Here is an 18,669-nt window from a genome sequence, read left to right on the forward strand (position 1 = left end):
TCGGGGGCTGAAATTTTCTGGTCTATTCTTGAAGGTGATTCTTTTGCGTTATGAAGACACAGAAAAAAAACTTTACTTTTTTAACTTGTAAACATGGCTATAGCAACTAAAATTTGAAAATTTGCATATGGACAGAACCCTTGATGATGTGCGGTGGCTTCCATAAGTTTGGAAGGGGAAACAGTTTTGATCAAACAAATTTAGGAAAGTTTGTAAATTGTGCAGTGAGCATGCATTCAAACATTTAGAGCTAAACGTTTCCTTCTTTTATCCCTAATGGAGGAGAGTATCATGCAGCCCGCCACCCAGATACACTCATCCTGTGGTACTATTTATGATTTCTGTGTACCTTGTCTTCTGGAACCAGACTGCAGTATGTTCCACTTCTGGCACAATAGAAAGCCAGAAATGTCAAAGAATCCCATTCAGGCATCATCCTTCATTATTGCCTGATGGAGAAGTGAAAATAATCAACAAAGCAGGCAAGTTTTGTATGTCCAAGAACCAAGACTGGTGATGGAAGAAAAATGTTTGGGTGATGCCTGTGGAGCCTTTTTGAGTTTCAAAAAAGCATCCTTTGACATGAATTTTGAAAGGAGGAATGTCTTCCATTGGTACCAGAATAGTATTAGAACCCTTACTTAGTCTAGCTAGCTAAAGCCCCAAAGTTCTTAAGCAGTAGATTTGGCTATGTTGTTAGGGGGGGCGGAAGGGGTGTGTGTTCTAAGCTAAGTCCCATAAGTTGCATAAGTTCATTATATTTGAAGTGCTTGTGTAACAAGCATAAAGCATAGTGACACTGCTACAATAATTGCAAAGCTCTAATCACAAATTGTACTAAGCTGCACTGTTTTTTTTTTAAATTATAAAGTACTATTTAGTGTGCATTATTACTTTTCTCAAACAAGGACCTGATTCTGCAAATACTCCTAATGAATGGACTGGGACTATTCATTTGATATTATATATTGTTTTTTATAATTATTAAAAAGTACTGATACTAAGTTCTGTTTTAAATAAAGTATTGGAAACTGAAGAATAGCTTAAGGAGATAAAAAAAATATTTGGGGGAAATTCAGGCTTGACAACATGTATGCCAAGTTTCAGACTGATTTGATTTGAAACGGCCAAGATATGAAACCATAAAAAATGTGAGTAAATAATCTGCATATCAAGGGATGTTATGCAATTACATGGTTTCAATATGGTTCCTATTCATAGAAAACAGTTAGAAAGAGTGATCTACTGCACATGCTCAGTGACTAATTACAAACTTTCATAGTTTAATTGTATAAAATTATTTCCCCTCAAAATAATAAACCATGTGGATGTCTCGCTGCTAGTCAGATTTGAAGATGTTTTTCTTTTTTCTAAAACTAAGCCTTTACAGCCCTAGATTTGTCAAAATGTTTCTAAAAACCTGAGGTTTTTCTTTCATTTTTGGCCAGTCTCCATATTATAAACAGCTGAACTGATTTAAATAAAGTTTTCAGTACAAAAAAATAGCCACATCTGGGCTGACAAACCTGTGTGCCAAGTTTCAGCCCTATGTGATTTGAGACAACCGAGATATTAAACACCCAAATCTAGGAACTGGAATGGAAACAGTGACGGACTCCTAACTATAGTGGTCCCCTCAGGATTTGTGATTACTATATAACGCTTATAAGGATACAGACGATTGAAGATTGATTGAGTAGACACATATTTTAGTTATTTAGACCCTTTGGATTTATTCTCCCGAGAATGTACAGGACATTTACATGGATAACTCCAATTAGTATTGGTGGCATTGTTTGAAGAATTAGACCATTTTGTCTGTAGTTCAAACCCTATGATTGGTTATGTCACTATCATTTTCCTGAGCTGCTGTTGTGACACTGTTGTGGCTATGATAGCATATGTGTTCATATGAAGGAAAGGCCAAAACAGTCTAACAACACATTTCTATTAATTGCTGCCATAGGCCCATATTCACCAAAGCACTTGAGCACATGCATAAGTCTTATTTAAGTCAGATGGCCGTAGGGATTTACATAAGTGCTTTGCTGAAGAGGGAAGAACTTAAGTATGTGCTTTGCTGACCTGGGACCATAATGACTGCTCCTTAACAAAGGACATAGAACAAGGATCCATGCTATGAATTTGCCATCATCACTGGAAGTTATATACAACACAAAGGTTGTATATTAAAAACTAGGCTGGCTCAAGCCATAAAAACACATATGGGTTAAAAAAAAAAGTTACACAAAATAAATGTTTTTGATAATCTGTGCTGGACATCAGCCTTCGTAAAAGTTTAAATCCAACAGCAACTATCTGGAGAGAGCAAAAAGGATACTTTTATATTTTCTTTGTTAAAAGACTGGTTTCATTAGGAGGTGAAAACTACATAACAATGATGTTTTTAAGGTAAACAAATATATGTTTATAAAAATAGCTGCCTTGGTTTCTTACAAGACGTGAGCATGATACCTTGGTTATACTTTGAGATGAAGGATGTCTTGTGGTTAATAAACAGAACTGGAGTCAGGAGTTTTGACTCTGCCACAATCTTCATAAGTGACCTCAAAAAAGTCAATTTAAAATTTCTGTGTGTCTGCTTCACAATTAGTATTAAAAAAATAGGGATAATATTTTTTTTACCTGCCTTATGGAGATGTTATGAGGGTTAAGTCATTAATGCTCCTAAAGCATACTGAGAGCCTCAGATGGAAAGAAGATTATCTCTGATTATCTTACTATGAACTGAAAGTGACATAGAAATAAGATGTAAAAAAAATAAGCTAAATGAATTAAAGTCAGTAACTGGAATTTTCAGATCAATGCAGGGAATGTATCCACATATCTTCAATTAATTATAGTGGAAGATGTGTAGCTGAATCCCCTGTACTGCTTTGAAAATCTCAAAAAATATTTTTTTAAAATGTATTTACCAAGTCAGCAGAGATATAACTTTTGTGATTCTGTTTTCTATAGTTTTAGAGACTTATTCAAAACTAAGCACTATCTTATATTGTTGGAATTAATGGACAGCCTTGACAGGACCTTCCTTCTTTATTAATATTAATTAAAATTACTCTTTTGAGCAATGCTGTGCTACGGTAATGTCATAGAGCCTAACAAAGGGTGGGGTGTAAATATTCCATGAGTTTTGTGTACCTTTGGTTCCACCATTAATATATGTGAGAAAGCTATTTGGACATGCTACAGCCTGGGTTACCTTGTCATAATTTTATATATACAGTATTATGTCTTCCATTACCTTGTTAGAGGGCATTTTGCTGCATGCAGCCATCAGGCGCAGGGCAGTGAAAAGGGTGGATAGACTCACTCAAATTAATTCTCCACCTTCTTTAACACACCACAGCAAGAACTCATACTCTCAAGAAGGAAGAACTAGGAATAATACAGTGGTTCCACCATAGAATCTGCATCCTGGCCATATAAAGTTGTTTTGATGTAGAAACCTTCATACGGACCAAATTGGAGTTAGTTTAGTGAAACTTTTATTACACCCTAAGGAAAATAATTTGGCAGCCAGGTGAAGTTTGGCTAAGATAAGCTGGCTGGGTAGCCACAAAAGAAATGAGACGCAGTTATTTACTTATTAGGTAAACATGCATTCCCAACATGGATTACGTTTAACAAATGCACTACATTGAGCATTTGCTGAACTCTGTCATATACAGTTTGGACTTGTAGCATCCAGATTTAGAAAAAGCTGATTCTGATTTAGGAGAAGGAGTAAGGGGATGATGTGAGGGGGTGAAAGAGCGATTATCTCGTTAACCATCTAGATTTGATTATATCACCTTAAAGTAGCACAATCTGCTATACTAACAAAATTGTGTTCTTGGTTTAAAAGGGCAATTGTTCGCCTGACTTTGTGCTCACTAAAAACATTTCCCCAATCTTGTTAAATTATTGCACTCATTTCAGATTTTTATAGCTGTGCAGTTTACCGACCCTCGTTTCTTTACGTTTCATTCATTTTCCTTGTATTGATGATTAATGGAGGATGTCGAACGTTAGAGTGAGCAGGCATCAGCAAATGCAAGATCATAATTAGTTTAGCTGACGAGGGCCTCTGATAGCACTTGCATCTGGATGGAAAAATTACCCTATAGGGAACTGGCTGCTCACCAGGTCTTTTTAGTGATACATTGTGAAACACCCGATGAATCAAATGCCCTTTCAATGCCAAGAAAGTGTTCCAGTCTTGAAGCCAAAATTATGTCTGCAGAAAGCTTTCCATTTGAAATGTATCAGAGTACAATTATAACCATTGTATTTTTTTGGCATGAATACCACTCTTCCACAGTATGGATTAAAGTTAAATAAATTACTTAAATTTTATGAAACCCTGAAATTCTGAGTTATAGTATTAGTAATTTTTAATTTATAATGAAATTAGTTTTCACCCAGACTATTCTCCCCCCATACCAACCCATTCTTATCTGAGATGAAGACTTCTTATTAAATTCTTTTCTTTGCAAGTGGGTAGCAGAGTTGAAATTCAGATTTCTTTTTCAGCTAAAGAATTCCATTTCCTGCTTGTTAGTATCTGTGCCCACAAACAGAGCCTTACTTTTGTTTAAATGGGAAGTTTAATGAAATCATTATTTCATAGAAAATAATTAACAAGCAATACTCATAAACGTGTCTGTTTCTAAATATTCTTGGATCATTATTAAAGTTGATGAATGCAGAGCTCAGCCTGGTTAAAAATCAATTTGTATTTGGAGGAACTGTTCCATGTCTTTCTTTGCCTGACATAAACTAAATAAAATCAATAAAATAATTAAAAATAAAATAAATCAATAAATAATCATAAAATAAATCAGTCAATCCATTGAGGAGACCGTGTTGTCTGGGTTTCAGATGAAGTTCAAAAGATGTCTCATTAGTATCACTGTACTCTTATTTGTTTGGCAGAGGTTACTCCTGCTTCTCAGTTGGCTGTGGGAAATATGTGGCAGTATAAGTTGATTTTAGAATTAAGTGGGAAAGACTGTAATTGAAAGTCATGCATTCTGTTAATGAAGTATAAGCTCAGTTACAGGAACTGGTACGAGCAGATGCAAACTGGAATTAATTGGAAATGATGTATTTTTAGACTTGTTGCTGATCGCACTTTGAAATAAAGCAAACCAAAAAAATATGTTTTGTAATGGAATTACACTGAACAAAACGGCAAAACTTTGCAGCGTGTTCTCTGTCAGTTTCAAAAGAGTGTATTTCAGAATTCAGTATTTAGAAACCAACATTAAAGTCACAAAACCTAAAGTTCAAAAAGTTAAAGCTGTTATTCTGAAAAGGCTTTGGTGTTTCACACACCTCATCCATCACTGTAGGGTTAATTATAATGAAAATCAGTGGTGCCTATTAAGCACAATTGAACCTGACCTCATTATGGGCAGTGTGGTTTTATACTGTCATTGTTGCCAGTCAAGAGACAAAACTCCTGTGTTGATTTGTCCTAACTCCGCAGATCATGTGACTCACCTTTGACCTATCTTTTTTTTTTCTTCCTGTTTCAGAGACGTAGAGGCTCAGGAGTTTTTTGTGCCAATTGCCTGACCACAAAGACCTCTCTCTGGCGAAAGAATGCAAATGGTGGATATGTATGCAATGCGTGTGGCCTCTATCAGAAGCTTCATTCGGTAGGAAGAACTTACTAGTTTGTTCAGGAAAAAGGTTTATACAGCTAAGCTGAAGCTGGGCTGCTGTGGTCTTGTCTGGTTGTATGATTACTACCACTCCCTGGCCTGCAGTTAATTTCCTAACAGGTTTTTTTTCAGTATGGTCACTTTGGGATCAGATGTGATTCATTACGAAACAAGCTGGGATGCTGTGGAGAGACATGTTTGAGATCACCAGTGATGCATTTAATTATTTTGATACAGAATAAGGAAAAATGGTTTCCTTTCTGGGAATTTCATTTAAAGACATACAGTATGTTGTAACAAAAGCTCTCCAAATTGAACAAAGCTCATATTTGTGTATGAGTCCAGAAAAAAAGTTCCTAAAATTAGAAATCAGAAATAAAAACATTGCTTCTTGCCTATATAATTCTATTTTTCTCTTTTCCCCCTTCCCTTCTTTTAATACATATCTTAAAGTTGTATTGATTTATTTTCCTTATATACAGAGCCCAAATCTGTGTGATGCTTATAATCTACTGCAAATACTGAGAGCCCTCAACTTTCTTTGAAGCTGCTCAATTGAAGGCATTCAGTACTTTGCAGGAGTAAAATTCTGCATTTTTTTAGATTGGGCATGAAGTAAGTAATAATAATATCATCACTGGTTATCTATGTTGCTTTCCATCTTTCAAATATTGGGTTCGATCCTGAAAGGTGCTGAGCACTCTGGTACTGATTCAGCAAAGCCATGCTTAAGTGCTTTTTTGGATTGGGGCCAAAGTACTCAGAATTTTCAAGGATGGAGCCCAACTGTCAAATATGAGTTTATATGAATTCTACTACTAACTTTAATAGAATTACTTGGGAGAGGAAGGTGAGCAGAATTGGGCCCATTAACTAACTACTCACCTCACAGAGATGTTGCAATGATTAATTATCATTGTTCTACAGACAGGGAAATGAAGGTAAAGAGTTTAGGACTTTGCCAAGGCAATGTGTGAAGTTAAGCTTAGAGCCAAGATTAGAAATTTTCAAAAACACCCTCTCCTCATTTTTTAAAGTGACTTAGGACCTTAAGATCCATTGAATTTCAGTTCCACTTTGACATTTAAGTGCCTAAGTCACTTTGAAAATGGGACACAGGTGCTTTTGGAAATCTTATCCCCAGTCCCGTGTACAAGCCATCAGACATTACTGCTTACTCAAGTCCCACTGCAGCTGTTTTGTGGAAAATATTTTTTTTTTACAATATTCTAATTGCAGCCTGACCAGCAATCTAAAATGTCAACTTTAATTGCTAAATGCTGTCATTTGGGGATAAGTAGAACAGTTTTTAGATACAAAACAACCCAACCAGTCAAACAACATCATCTTGGGACAAGCTGGACTGACATGCAACTAATGATCTGTGGTTACCATGTTGGATGGAACTGTCTCCTCATGGAGTTCTCCTCAAGTTCCAAATATGTTTTCTGTTTTAAAGAAAATTCATGCCTTGTGAATGTGCTAAAGAGATTTTGAAGGGAAAGACAATTCTGCATTTGAACACTGATCTGATATTTAGGTTTGACTGTTTTTTGTGTCTTCTATAAAAATATCTCATTTTCATTATTAAAAATAAATGATATCCTTTGGTATTTTACCATAACTATCAGTACAACCTAGTGAATAGATCAGAGTTACAAGAATCAGTTTTTAGATAAAAAGACCTCATAAAACCCCCATGACCCATATAAAAATGTGTGCTGCCAACAGTACTAATTGGTAGTAAGTTATAAACCCTTTATTTATTGGTATATTGCTTGTGGAAAGATAACACTATTTTTTTAGCTCCATTGTTCAAGCATAGCAATAAGCTGCTGTTTAATGGGCACTGACATTAAAGCTTTTAATTGAACTTTGGCCAATCAAAGGCCAAAAAAGTAATTAAACTTCCACTCTGCCAGGATATGATAACTGAGCAACTACAGTGTAAACTGACTTCATTTAAGAAATAATTTAAATAAGAAAATAATTCTTTTGAGAAAATTTCTTAAACATTGTTAAACAAAATACAGTATCTTGTGACTTTCTTTTGACAAAAAATGCATGAACCTGATGAAATACAGTTTTCTATATGAATCTCTTCATTAAAGATGAGCATCTAATTGATCTAATTTTGGTTCAGAGGCTGAACCAAAAATCTGAAAAAAGTTGTTTTGGGTTGACTGAAAATGGGATTTTCTTGGTTTTCCTTGCAGAAATGAAAACACAAATATTTTAAGTTTGGGTCAAACAAAGCATTTTGTTCGACCGAAATTTTTTTTTCATTTTCTTTTGTTTCACTTTTGGGTGTTCTTTATGCTTTTTTTTTCCATTTGTTTGTTGTTTGCTTGGTGGATTTATTTGTTTGTTTTGGTTTTTAAAAATAATCCGAGATATATTCTTAAATGGCATTTAAGAATGAAAAGTCAAATGTTTCATTTTGAAAATGTCAAAAAATAAACATTTTGACAAAAATAATTTTTGGTTAAAAATATTCACTAGATTTGACTTGAATTCACAAATAGTTTTGGTCAAGCTGAAACTGCATTTTTTGGCAAATAAACTGGGAAAATGTCACCTAGTTCTATTCCGCATACAAAATGGACTTTGAATTTACTTTTGTGATTATTATTGGAAAATCAAACATTACTCAGATTGTTTATAAAAGAAGACTAGGATTATGTGATTGTTAACTAAGGGCCCAATCCTGTAGGCACTTATTTATGTGAGTAAAGTGAGTTGTGTATGCAAGCAAACCCATTAAATTAAACAGTATTACATTTGTGAGTAAAATTACTCACATTTGCAAGCTTTGGACCTTTAATCACCAGACTCTGATTAGATGCTTAATATCTACATGTACAGTGATTACCATTATAATGTCAATATTTGCCACTGGTAATCATACAGTTGTAAATAAGATACTATGATACTCTGTATCAAAAATGACAGATAAGTCTGATATCTCAGACAGAGTTGTCTGAATAAATAATTATTTGATTTGGTGTCCAAACTGGGGGAAAAAAAGTTATTTTGCGTGGACCCAAAATGAATTTTTTTGTCCTTTTTGGCAAATTGAAACCTCCAAAACAATTCATTTCAGGTCAAAGGAAACATTCTGTTCTTTAGATTGGGGGGAAAGGGGATAACCATTTCAAAACAAATTCAAGACAAATAATTGTTTGCATTAAAAATTGAAAGATTTTGTTTAAAAATGTTGAAACAAAACATTTTGATTTTTTTTTTCAGATTTTTCTTTGGGGGGGAAGAGGGATTTTGATTGAAACAATTTGGCAAGTTCGAAAAGAGTTTTTGTCAACCTGAGGCTATATTTTTTGGCAAAAACAGTTCAGTGTTGGGTAAAATTTGTTGGCGAATTCTCAAATACCACTTGTTAGTAGCGACTGGCAAAGGTTTGTGTTTTAGTGTCTTTTCCTGTGGTTCATATTAGCACTTCTATGATACTCTTGATTAATTTGTAATTATTTTTAAGAAATGATACGGTGCACATTGTTGCTCATTTTAATCAAAACCTCACAAATTCATCATGGTCCCTACAAATAAACACAGTCATTTTACCATGTGTAGTCATTTTCAACTGGTCAATTTTAAAAACATTTTTATTGATGAAAATTGTATCTAGCTCACTACAAACGTGGTATGTTCAAGAATATACACAGTGTGCAGATTTGTAAACACGAAAAAGTGGATCTCTTTCCTATAGTGTCTCTATTCTCAAAACACCAGAATTTAACCATTTTGGCTTTTGCCATGAATTATATTGTATTTTTATTGATTTTGCATCACTCTAATCTTAATCAGCCTTGGATGACATGACCTACCTCAACAGTTCTTACTCAGGTCAAATCAGATCCCCAGACAGATTCAGTGGGAGTTGTACTGGAGTAAGAACTTCAATTCAGACTCACCTTCTTTTAGCATAGTCAGGTCACACCAATTTCACATCATGTTGAACAGCTAAGAGGTCTAATAATATTCATCGAATAATGTATTCAGTGAATTTTGTGATACTTTTAAAATATATTAATCACACATTTTTAATAATTTGACCAACTGTAGAGAGCTGGGCAAATTATTCACAAATCACATTATCATAATAAAACTATAATATACAAGATGTAATAATATATCTGGCAAATCTAAGATTTTTTTTCAATAAAGTATTTGCTATTTTTTCCATTATTTACCAAATTGAGGGCTCCAGTTTAGTTTAAGAAATGAGATCTCATTTTTCTGTATATCTTGAACAGTCCATAAGTATCGACCATCTGTTTGCTGCCTAGTCATGTGAACTATTAAGTTTGTGAGTGACTCTGCTCAAGAAAGTATATATTCTGCTCAAGTGAGTAGTCCATTTAACTCAGTTGGAGAACAGTCACATGAGTAAAGTAATTCACATGCTTAAGTATTTGCAGGATCAGGCACATATGTTAAACACTTGGGTATGTCTACAGTGCAATTAAAAACCAGTGGCTGGCCCATGCCAGCTGACTCACGCTCGCGGGAATTGGACTAAGAGGCTGCTTAATTACAGTGTAAATATTTGGGCTAGGACCCTGCAAGGTGGGAGAGTCCCAGAGCTCAGGCTTCAGCCCAAGCCCAAATGTCTACACCGTAATTAAACAGCCCCTAAGCCCTAGACCCACGAGCCCAAATCAGCTGGTACGGCCCAGCCACATGTGTCTGATTGCAGTATAGACATACCCTTAATGACATATAACTTTAAAGACCTGCTCCTGCAAGTAGGCTTGTGAACAACTCTTCTCACATGAGTAAAGTCATGTGTGTTAATCATTTGCAGGCTCACACCCTGTAATATGCCGAGTTAAAATTAATATTTTGTTTAAGCAGTCAAACTGGGTCAGGAATCCATACTGCTAGGAAAATGTAATACCGTGGGTGAATAAGAAGAGTGTCATGTGAGAGAGGAAGCGAAGTTCAACAGCACTGAGCACCCTTTTTACTCCTATGACATATTCTTAGGATGGCCTTATGATGAGAAAAGATCCTTGAGCTAGTATTAGAAAGTATATATTCCTATTAATGCATGTTTAAATGATTATTAATAATGTAAATTATCCAGTTTGTATGCATGATATCTATATTACAGCGTTCCAATTTTTCTCTTAAACATAATTTTGTCCACTTTAGACTTGCTGCTATCCCATTGAGATAACTCTGTTTCAGTTGCTGCTCTTTCGCTGAGTTAAAATTTTACTACTTATTAAACGTCTAAATCAAAGTTTATATTTCTTCTGATTTAGATTTTTAATAGAAAGTAACAGCTTAACAAGTAGCAGCTGTGGCTAGGATGCAATTAGCCATTAGAATGAGGCGACCTTAGGGGGAGAAATAGGCGAAAGGGGAGACGAAGATGGCAAGTCGAGATAGAAAATAGCTCTATAAAAATAGTGAAGTCCAATACTGGACTTTTTAATGTTAATTTAAAGTTATCCATGTATAGATATATAAATTATAACATCTCACATGTAGCACCAGTTGTTCAAAATATTGAATTTAATCAGCACTTTAACATGATGTTAAGGAGAGGGGGAAAAATCCAAATGCACTTCTGAGTGGGCAGGGCATAGAGCAGTCTGTTGGCCCCCAGCCACCCTAGGATTCTGTGCACATTTGGTTGAGATCAACATCAGCTACCAGAACGCCGAACTGAAATGACTTTTAGACTGTTCTTGCTCTCTTTTAATGTCTGACCAATAGAGTGGCATGTATCATCTTTCAGCACCATCTTTCACCACCTTCTTCTGGAGAGGGCTGACTATGGTCCCTCCCCCTGCTCCTTCTGCTTCTTATAACAGTGCTTTCAGTGCTCGCATAAGAGGTCTCTCATAATAGTTCTCTCTCCACATGCACTGCATCTAAGTACTCTCTGTCCTGATGAAGACTTCTGTATTTCCCTCCCTCTGCCTTACTCGATGAGGTCCTGTCTTCCTCCCCTTCCTGAGGTTACTTCATTTTTTTCCCACTCCTCGTGACTTCCCCAACATAATAGTAATAGCAGTAGTAGTAATAATAATAATAATAAGTAAGTAATGATAAATACTACCTAGCTCTTATACAGAACTTGTCATCAGGGAGAGTTGAGAGCACTGAGCACATATTGGGTTGGGCACTTAATGACTTTAAGTAAACAAATACAGTATGTTAACTGATACGAGATGGAAGATTTAATGTGGTAACAATAGACATCAGTTGATAGCTTTATTATTAAAATAAAGGGTTTGCCTCCAGTGTTTTAGCTGACCTTGTTTACTGGTAGAAGTAGACATTCCCTAAAGCTTTCCTGTAATGTGGGTCTTAACTCAAGTACAACTTAGATTTGCATGAACGTTGTCACTAAGACTTACTTAATGTGTTTCTTTTATTTATTATGTATGTGTTCCATGCAGACTCCCAGGCCTTTAAACATCATTAAGCAGAACAATGGTGAGCAGATCATTAGGAGACGAACGAGAAAGCGCCTTAACCCAGAAGCACTTCAGGCTGAGCAGCTAAACAAACATCAGAGGGGTAGCGGTGAGGAACAAGTCAATGGAAGCCCATTAGAGAGGAGGTCAGATGATCACTTAACTGAAGGTCACCAGAGAGAAATTCAGCTTCCCAGCCTGAGTAAATATGAGGCCCAGGGTTCATTGACTAAAAGCCATTCTTCTCAGCAGCCAATATTGGTCAGTCAAACTCTGGATATTCACAAAAGGATGCAACCTTTGCACATTCAGATAAAAAGTCCTCAGGAAAGTTCTGGAGACCCAGGAAATAGTTCATCAATATCAGAAGGGAAAGGAAGTTCAGAGAGAGGCAGCCCAATAGAAAAATACATGAGACCTGCGAAGCACCCAAATTATTCACCACCTGGAAGCCCCATTGAAAAATACCAGTACCCACTCTTTGGACTTCCATTTGTACACAATGACTTTCAGAGTGAAGCTGATTGGCTGAGATTCTGGAGTAAATATAAGCTGTCCGTTCCTGGGAATCCACACTACTTGAGTCATGTGCCTGGCCTACCAAATCCTTGCCAAAACTATGTGCCTTATCCCACCTTTAATCTGCCTCCTCATTTTTCAGCTGTCGGATCAGACAATGACATTCCTCTAGATTTGGCGATAAAGCATTCCAGACCTGGGCCAACTGCAAACGGTGCCTCCAAGGAGAAAAGTAAGGCACCACCAAATGTAAAAAATGAAGGTCCCTTGAATGTACTAAAAATAGAGAAAGTGGATAGAAGTACTCAAGACGAACTTTCAACCAAGTGTGCGCACTGTGGCATTGTCTTTCTGGATGAAGTGATGTATGCTTTGCATATGAGTTGCCATGGCGACAGTGGACCTTTCCAGTGCAGCATATGCCAGTATCTTTGCACGGACAAGTATGACTTTACAACTCACATCCAGAGGGGCCTACACAGGAACAATGCACAAGCTGAAAAGAACGGAAAACCTAAAGAGTAAAACCTTAGCACTTAGCACAATTAAACAGAAATAGGTTTCCTTGATGGGAATTCAATAGCTTGTAATGTCTTGTGAAGACCTATAAAGCACTTCATATAGAGAGCATGCCTTATCCAATATAAAACACCTTGTTCTTTTCTCTTTTCTTTTGTTTTTTATTTTATTATTGTTGTTATTAATGAGAGGGTTACCAAGAAGGAAAAACAAATTGAATGGTGGCCGGAGAGGAAAAAGTATAATCATTTGGTACATGGCTCACCAAAACTGTCTAGAATTCAATGAATCAGGACAAATATCCGCGGCCATTTTTTTTTCAGACAACTAAAACTTTTGCTATTATGTAACTGGCTAGAATACAAAAATGTATGTTTGTATATATTGCTGGCAGGTGTATAGTGAACAAATGCACACTGTATATAGGAAATAGACTTCTTAAATATACAAATGTCCAGAAGTCATTTAGTATTTTTAATTTGGGCTAATTTCTGCCTTAAAACATGCCTTAGTGTCACCTTGTCCTCAAAGCTTTGGCGTTGGTTTCATCAAGACATTTGTCAGACTCAACCAATTTTTAGCTACCATTTTATCACTACACCTTTTCTGGCATAGTGTAGACTAAGAAAACCGTTTCGCTCCAATAAATTGTCTTCAATATAGAAGCCACACTCTGGGCTTAATTTGCATAGAACAAGGTAACCTGCTGTATTTTTTTTTCTGATTAGCTGTACTTTCTAAACCTTGGAATCTAAAGTTACTTCTACATAGACTTAATGTCAGTATATGTACCAGTCAATCTCTTCACTAAACCTATACCAGCTTTTGCTAAGTAGCATTAAATATGTCTTCATAGTACTTTTTAATACTTAAAGCTTTGTAAAAACTATCCATGAAGGGAAAGCTCCGCAGCATAACTGCTCAGGGAAATAGGGCTAAATAACTAAATATTAAACAATTGGTTAAAGGTGCTGTTGTCAAGCCTCCGTGCTTGCTACAAGAGTGTAAAAGAACTGACTTTAATAATTTTTCATTATAATGTCCCAACCAGTAGTTTATTATTTTGCCACAGGGATGTAGAAGATATTACAAGCTACTGGATGCACTGTCAGATTAACTTATTTCATTAAAGAAGTTGGGAGAACAAATAGAAAAAAAACTTATTTTTCTAGTAAATATTAATGTATTACATTTCAAATAATGGTGCCTGACATATTGAATAATTATTTTCTACCGTGTACATATGCAACAAAGATATTCCATCATGCATTAGAGTCGGCTCTGGCTCTGCCTCGCTGTTTACATTTGCAAATGTAGCAAACAAGGTAATGAAGCAACTATTTCTATTGCAGTAGGTATCTTTTTTTGTGCGTGTGCATTTAAAGTTGTAAACGATAACATGAAATGAATGACATTTGTTCATATTAATGGTATGGAAAAATAAGAAGGAAATGAAAATATTTTTATGCCTACTTAGGAAAAAAAGGGTAGCACTATTCATTCCAAGTACTTTTGTATTCTTAAGCTCTTAACTCACATTGTTATGCTTAAAATGATAAACATATATCCTCTTTTTATTGCTTTGTCTGTGTTTCAGAGGAAACATTTCAGAAATTATTTTGATAAGTGCTGTTTGACTATGCAGCGCTAATGTTTTTATTGCATTCTGTAGTAGCATTGCACTCCATTGTTACAATATTATGCAGGCGCTTTTTTGTTTTGTTTGGGTTTGTTTCTTTTTCTCAGTGCAGGGCCTGAGTTTCTTAAGGTTGAATGGCAGGTATAGTTCAATTGGTTCATGAATGTTTCAGCAACAGAAGTTTAAAATGTCTTTTTAATATTATGATGCCTTTTTTTTTCCTATTCATGCATTTTATTTTTTAAAATGTTCTATAAAAATATATCCGGCCTAAATCCTTCACTTGAGATTATATGTAAAGGGTCCTATTCTGATCATACTTACATGCCACCTATCTCAGACTTCCATGTAATTGACACTAAAGCACTATAAAAAGGCTCTTGCTTTTAACTTACATGAAATTCATCATTCTCCCTTCTAGAAATTGGTGCACTTATGAGACACTTAACCAGGGAAAACTGGGAGGTTGGAGGATGAAATGGAAGGTGATGGGAAATGTCTAGAAGGGGCTGGAGAAAGTATAAAATGGGGAGGAACTGGCCTAAATGTACAGCACTTTGATAGTCTTTTGAAAAAATGTGCCAAGTTAAAGCAGCCCGCAAGAAATTCACCATGCATGAGAAGCACTTGCACAGCTGATCACCGAAGGTCTTGCTGACCTTGGCAGTATTTTACGTGTTACATTTTCACACGGATGAAAAGTTATTGAACAATCCCTCTAATTTGTTAGTCACAAACAGGCTATTGTTCAACCTGAGGCTTGCATTCCTTCCTGCTCCACACATTTCTTTCACAACAGCCACTTTTACTGTGAGCAGTGTACAGACAATCCCTCCTCAGCATACATGGTTGAATTCTATAACCCTTTAATGGTGTTCTAGGTTAGCAAAGGATATTGTGCCACATTCCTCTCCCTCTATATTTTTGTTTGTTTGTTTGTTTTTTGTTTTGTTTTTCAAGATGAATCTTCTGCTTAATGCCAGTGCCAGGAAATGACTGGTTGTGTTGACTATTGTTCTCCAACAATAGTTCTGTTTTTTGTCGACTGAAATGGATTGTTCTCCTCTTCTTATGTCAGGGGCCCAGTGTGTGTCCTTATCAGCTCTCTCAAAAAACTTGTTAGGCTTAAATAGCAGCAGCTGTATTGGCATCTGAAGTGACCGCCTCGAGGTTATTGGCACGATTACTGTGTTGGGATACTTCCTATAAATCTTAGCACTTCTTGTGGCTTCTCTACTTCTGGAAGCTGCATCTTCATGGAAAATATTCTGTAGTGCACACGTTCATCATAAAGATTTGTGCTCAGACCTGTGTTTCATTACGCCTCTTGCTAAACTCAAAGCAGAAGCCAACATGGGGGAAATACCTTCCAGCCAATACACATAGTGAGGTTTGGGCATGAGAAGAGATACGATCTTGTAAGTGCAGAGTGCAGGATAGAGCTTTAAATGTTAACATTGTACCTATAGAGTACAAATTAAATTTGAAAATGTACCCATTGTTCTCGCCATGACATATTGACGTGTTCTAAAAATTCTACTTCTAAAGGTAATGACATTTTGTTCTAACCTGTTCTCTTGAAGTAAAAATAGTTTTTTAGGGAAGAAAAAAAAAAGCCTGGATTCCCACCCTCTCCACATGGTGATATTAATGAAGAGAAAAATGAAAGTTCTGAAATTAAAAAAAAAAAAAAAGGAAAGAAAGAAAGACTTAAGTAACAGCTCTTAGTGTGAAGCCTGGGATGGCACAGACCTACTGGCCATAATGCATTTTGTTTCAAATCAATGTACAGCTCCAAAACATTGAGGTGTAAATTTCCAAAACCATCAATGGTTTGAGGCACCTACGGCCTAAATTTCCAAGAACTCATAAAATCCAATTGCCGTTGTGGGTGCTTATTGTTTCTTAAAATCAATCTTAACGTGGGCCCCCAAAGTTAGTAGAAACATTTAAAACCATAAGCCAAAACAAGTCTATCGTTAAAATGGCTGAGGAGGAATATTGCCATTAGTTAAGAATCTCGGTATTTCGCTCTGATTAAGGATTAATATCCCGTGTAGCACGGTGCTGCAGCACCTCTTGCAAGTTGAACTATTCTAATTAATTGCTGGCCAGACTAATCGGAAGATTTTCAAAGGCACAAACGGTAGCGAGGTGCCTGATTCTCATTCACTTTCAATAGGAGGTAGGTACCTAACTGCCATTGTTTACTATGAAAATCTCCCCTTAAATCTTCATCGATATGGTACGCTCAATATCCATAGAGACTGAGGAGGGAAGTTGGAGACTTTTTAGCCATTGTGCCCCCTTCTGCCAGAAATAAATGGCGCCAGCCATCACGGACAGGAATATGGAGACATCTCTAAAAGATGAGAAATTCTGTGGGTGTCTTAGATCAGTTGACAGAAAACAAGCTGAAAGGGGGACAAAAGATCGGCACTAAGATAAATATACAGTGATAAAATATAGATGCCATGAAATGTGGTGACTCAATTTGGCACCTGCAGATGGTGGGAGGGTCAAAGACAGGCTCAGCAGCCCATCTTCTGACTGTGCAATATTATTTATTAGACAGAAATACCTGCTTGCCATGTCAGAGGATATATTCTACTATCTGTTTGGGTTCCATGTCAACTATAGCTATTTAAAAATACATGTTTCTTCTGCAGTTATCCTCCCATTGTTGCCTGTGCATTGACTTTTCTTGGCTGACTTGAGATCTTATTCCTAATACTGGTCAGGAAAAGCGAAAGAGACTACAGGTTTACTCCTACAGAACCAGGAGTGGTGGATGCATTTCTCTCCACTCCAGTGGAGAAAGTTATTTTTGGCAGGTGTCAGCAACAGACTTGTCAGCCCTACCTCCCATAAAAGCAACAGATGAAAAAGTCACACTAGTTCCATGATTTCCATATGTAAAAACTTGGCGGGGTGGAATCACAGGTACTGCATGAAGGAGGAGTGGGCCAGGAGCGGTGATTTGCATAGAATTTTCCACCCAAGAGTGGGATTCCCTCCTGCCTGTTGGGACCCATTAGATTCATAAAGTTCTCAAGAGTTGGCAGCTGTTGGGGTACTATATAATTAATAACACACAGCCTATATTGGTGCTGAAGTGGTTTGTCTCTTCTTTAGACACTAAAAAAAAAGTTTAGTGGTTCCCAACCAGATAAATATCACAAGTTTTTTTAGTTAAAAATACATTTAGTAAATGTATGACAAAGTGCTTAGAATAAACACTGTGTGGCAGCAGCCACATATTGTGTTGTATTCCGGTTTTTCAACTGTGCCCATCACCATGGTATCTGAGCGCCTAATGGAAAGAAGGGCAGGGTGGGGATGACGAAACCTCTCAAAATTCCATTGGAAATTTTACTTACAGCAGAATTCACCAGCAGGGGGGAAATGTCTTTTCATATGGAATGATTTCATGTTGCTTTAAAAAAAAACAACAAAAATCCCTTTAAACTTGTAGCCCTGATTTGACTCTAGAATGTTGGCGCTCGTTGTCCTGTCCGTACAAAACATGGATATGTTGGGGGGTTTTGTTTTCTGTTGTTGGGGTTTTTTTGTTTTTGTTTTATGTTTTATGTTTTTTTCTCATAGTGCATGTTCATTTCTACTCACAAACATGTTCTTGGTGTATTTCTTATGCAAACAATCTTCAGGCAGCAAAGATGTCTGTTACATCTAAACTTGAATAATAAAGTTTTACCACCAGTTATAATTAAGGTGTATGTCATCATTTATGGGAATAATGTAATGTCACTACAGCACAGATATGCCAGCAGGGAAAAGCAGAAAGTGGGCCTGGATAAAAGGAGTGGTCTGGCCTATGTTTAAAGGCTGACTGAGGGACTTGGCGGAGGGA

At 36.3% G+C, this 18,669-nt stretch overlaps 1 protein-coding gene across 2 annotated transcripts in view; it reads left to right on the plus strand.

The window, feature by feature from the left end:
* TRPS1 (transcriptional repressor GATA binding 1) overlaps positions 1–18,256 on the plus strand; it is a 405,556-nt gene extending 387,300 nt beyond the window's left edge. For both annotated transcript variants that reach the window (XM_045007716.1, XM_045007717.1), the window contains 2 exons: positions 5,544–5,666; positions 12,104–18,256. In XM_045007716.1, coding sequence (XP_044863651.1) covers positions 5,544–5,666; positions 12,104–13,165 — 1,185 coding nt within the window. In that variant the 3' untranslated portion in view covers positions 13,166–18,256. The remainder of the gene's footprint in view (positions 1–5,543; positions 5,667–12,103) is intronic.
* The last annotated feature ends 413 nt before the right edge of the window (positions 18,257–18,669 follow it).

Source organism: Mauremys mutica, chromosome 2 (genome assembly GCF_020497125.1).
Source record: "Mauremys mutica isolate MM-2020 ecotype Southern chromosome 2, ASM2049712v1, whole genome shotgun sequence".
Lineage (NCBI taxonomy): Eukaryota > Metazoa > Chordata > Testudines > Geoemydidae > Mauremys > Mauremys mutica.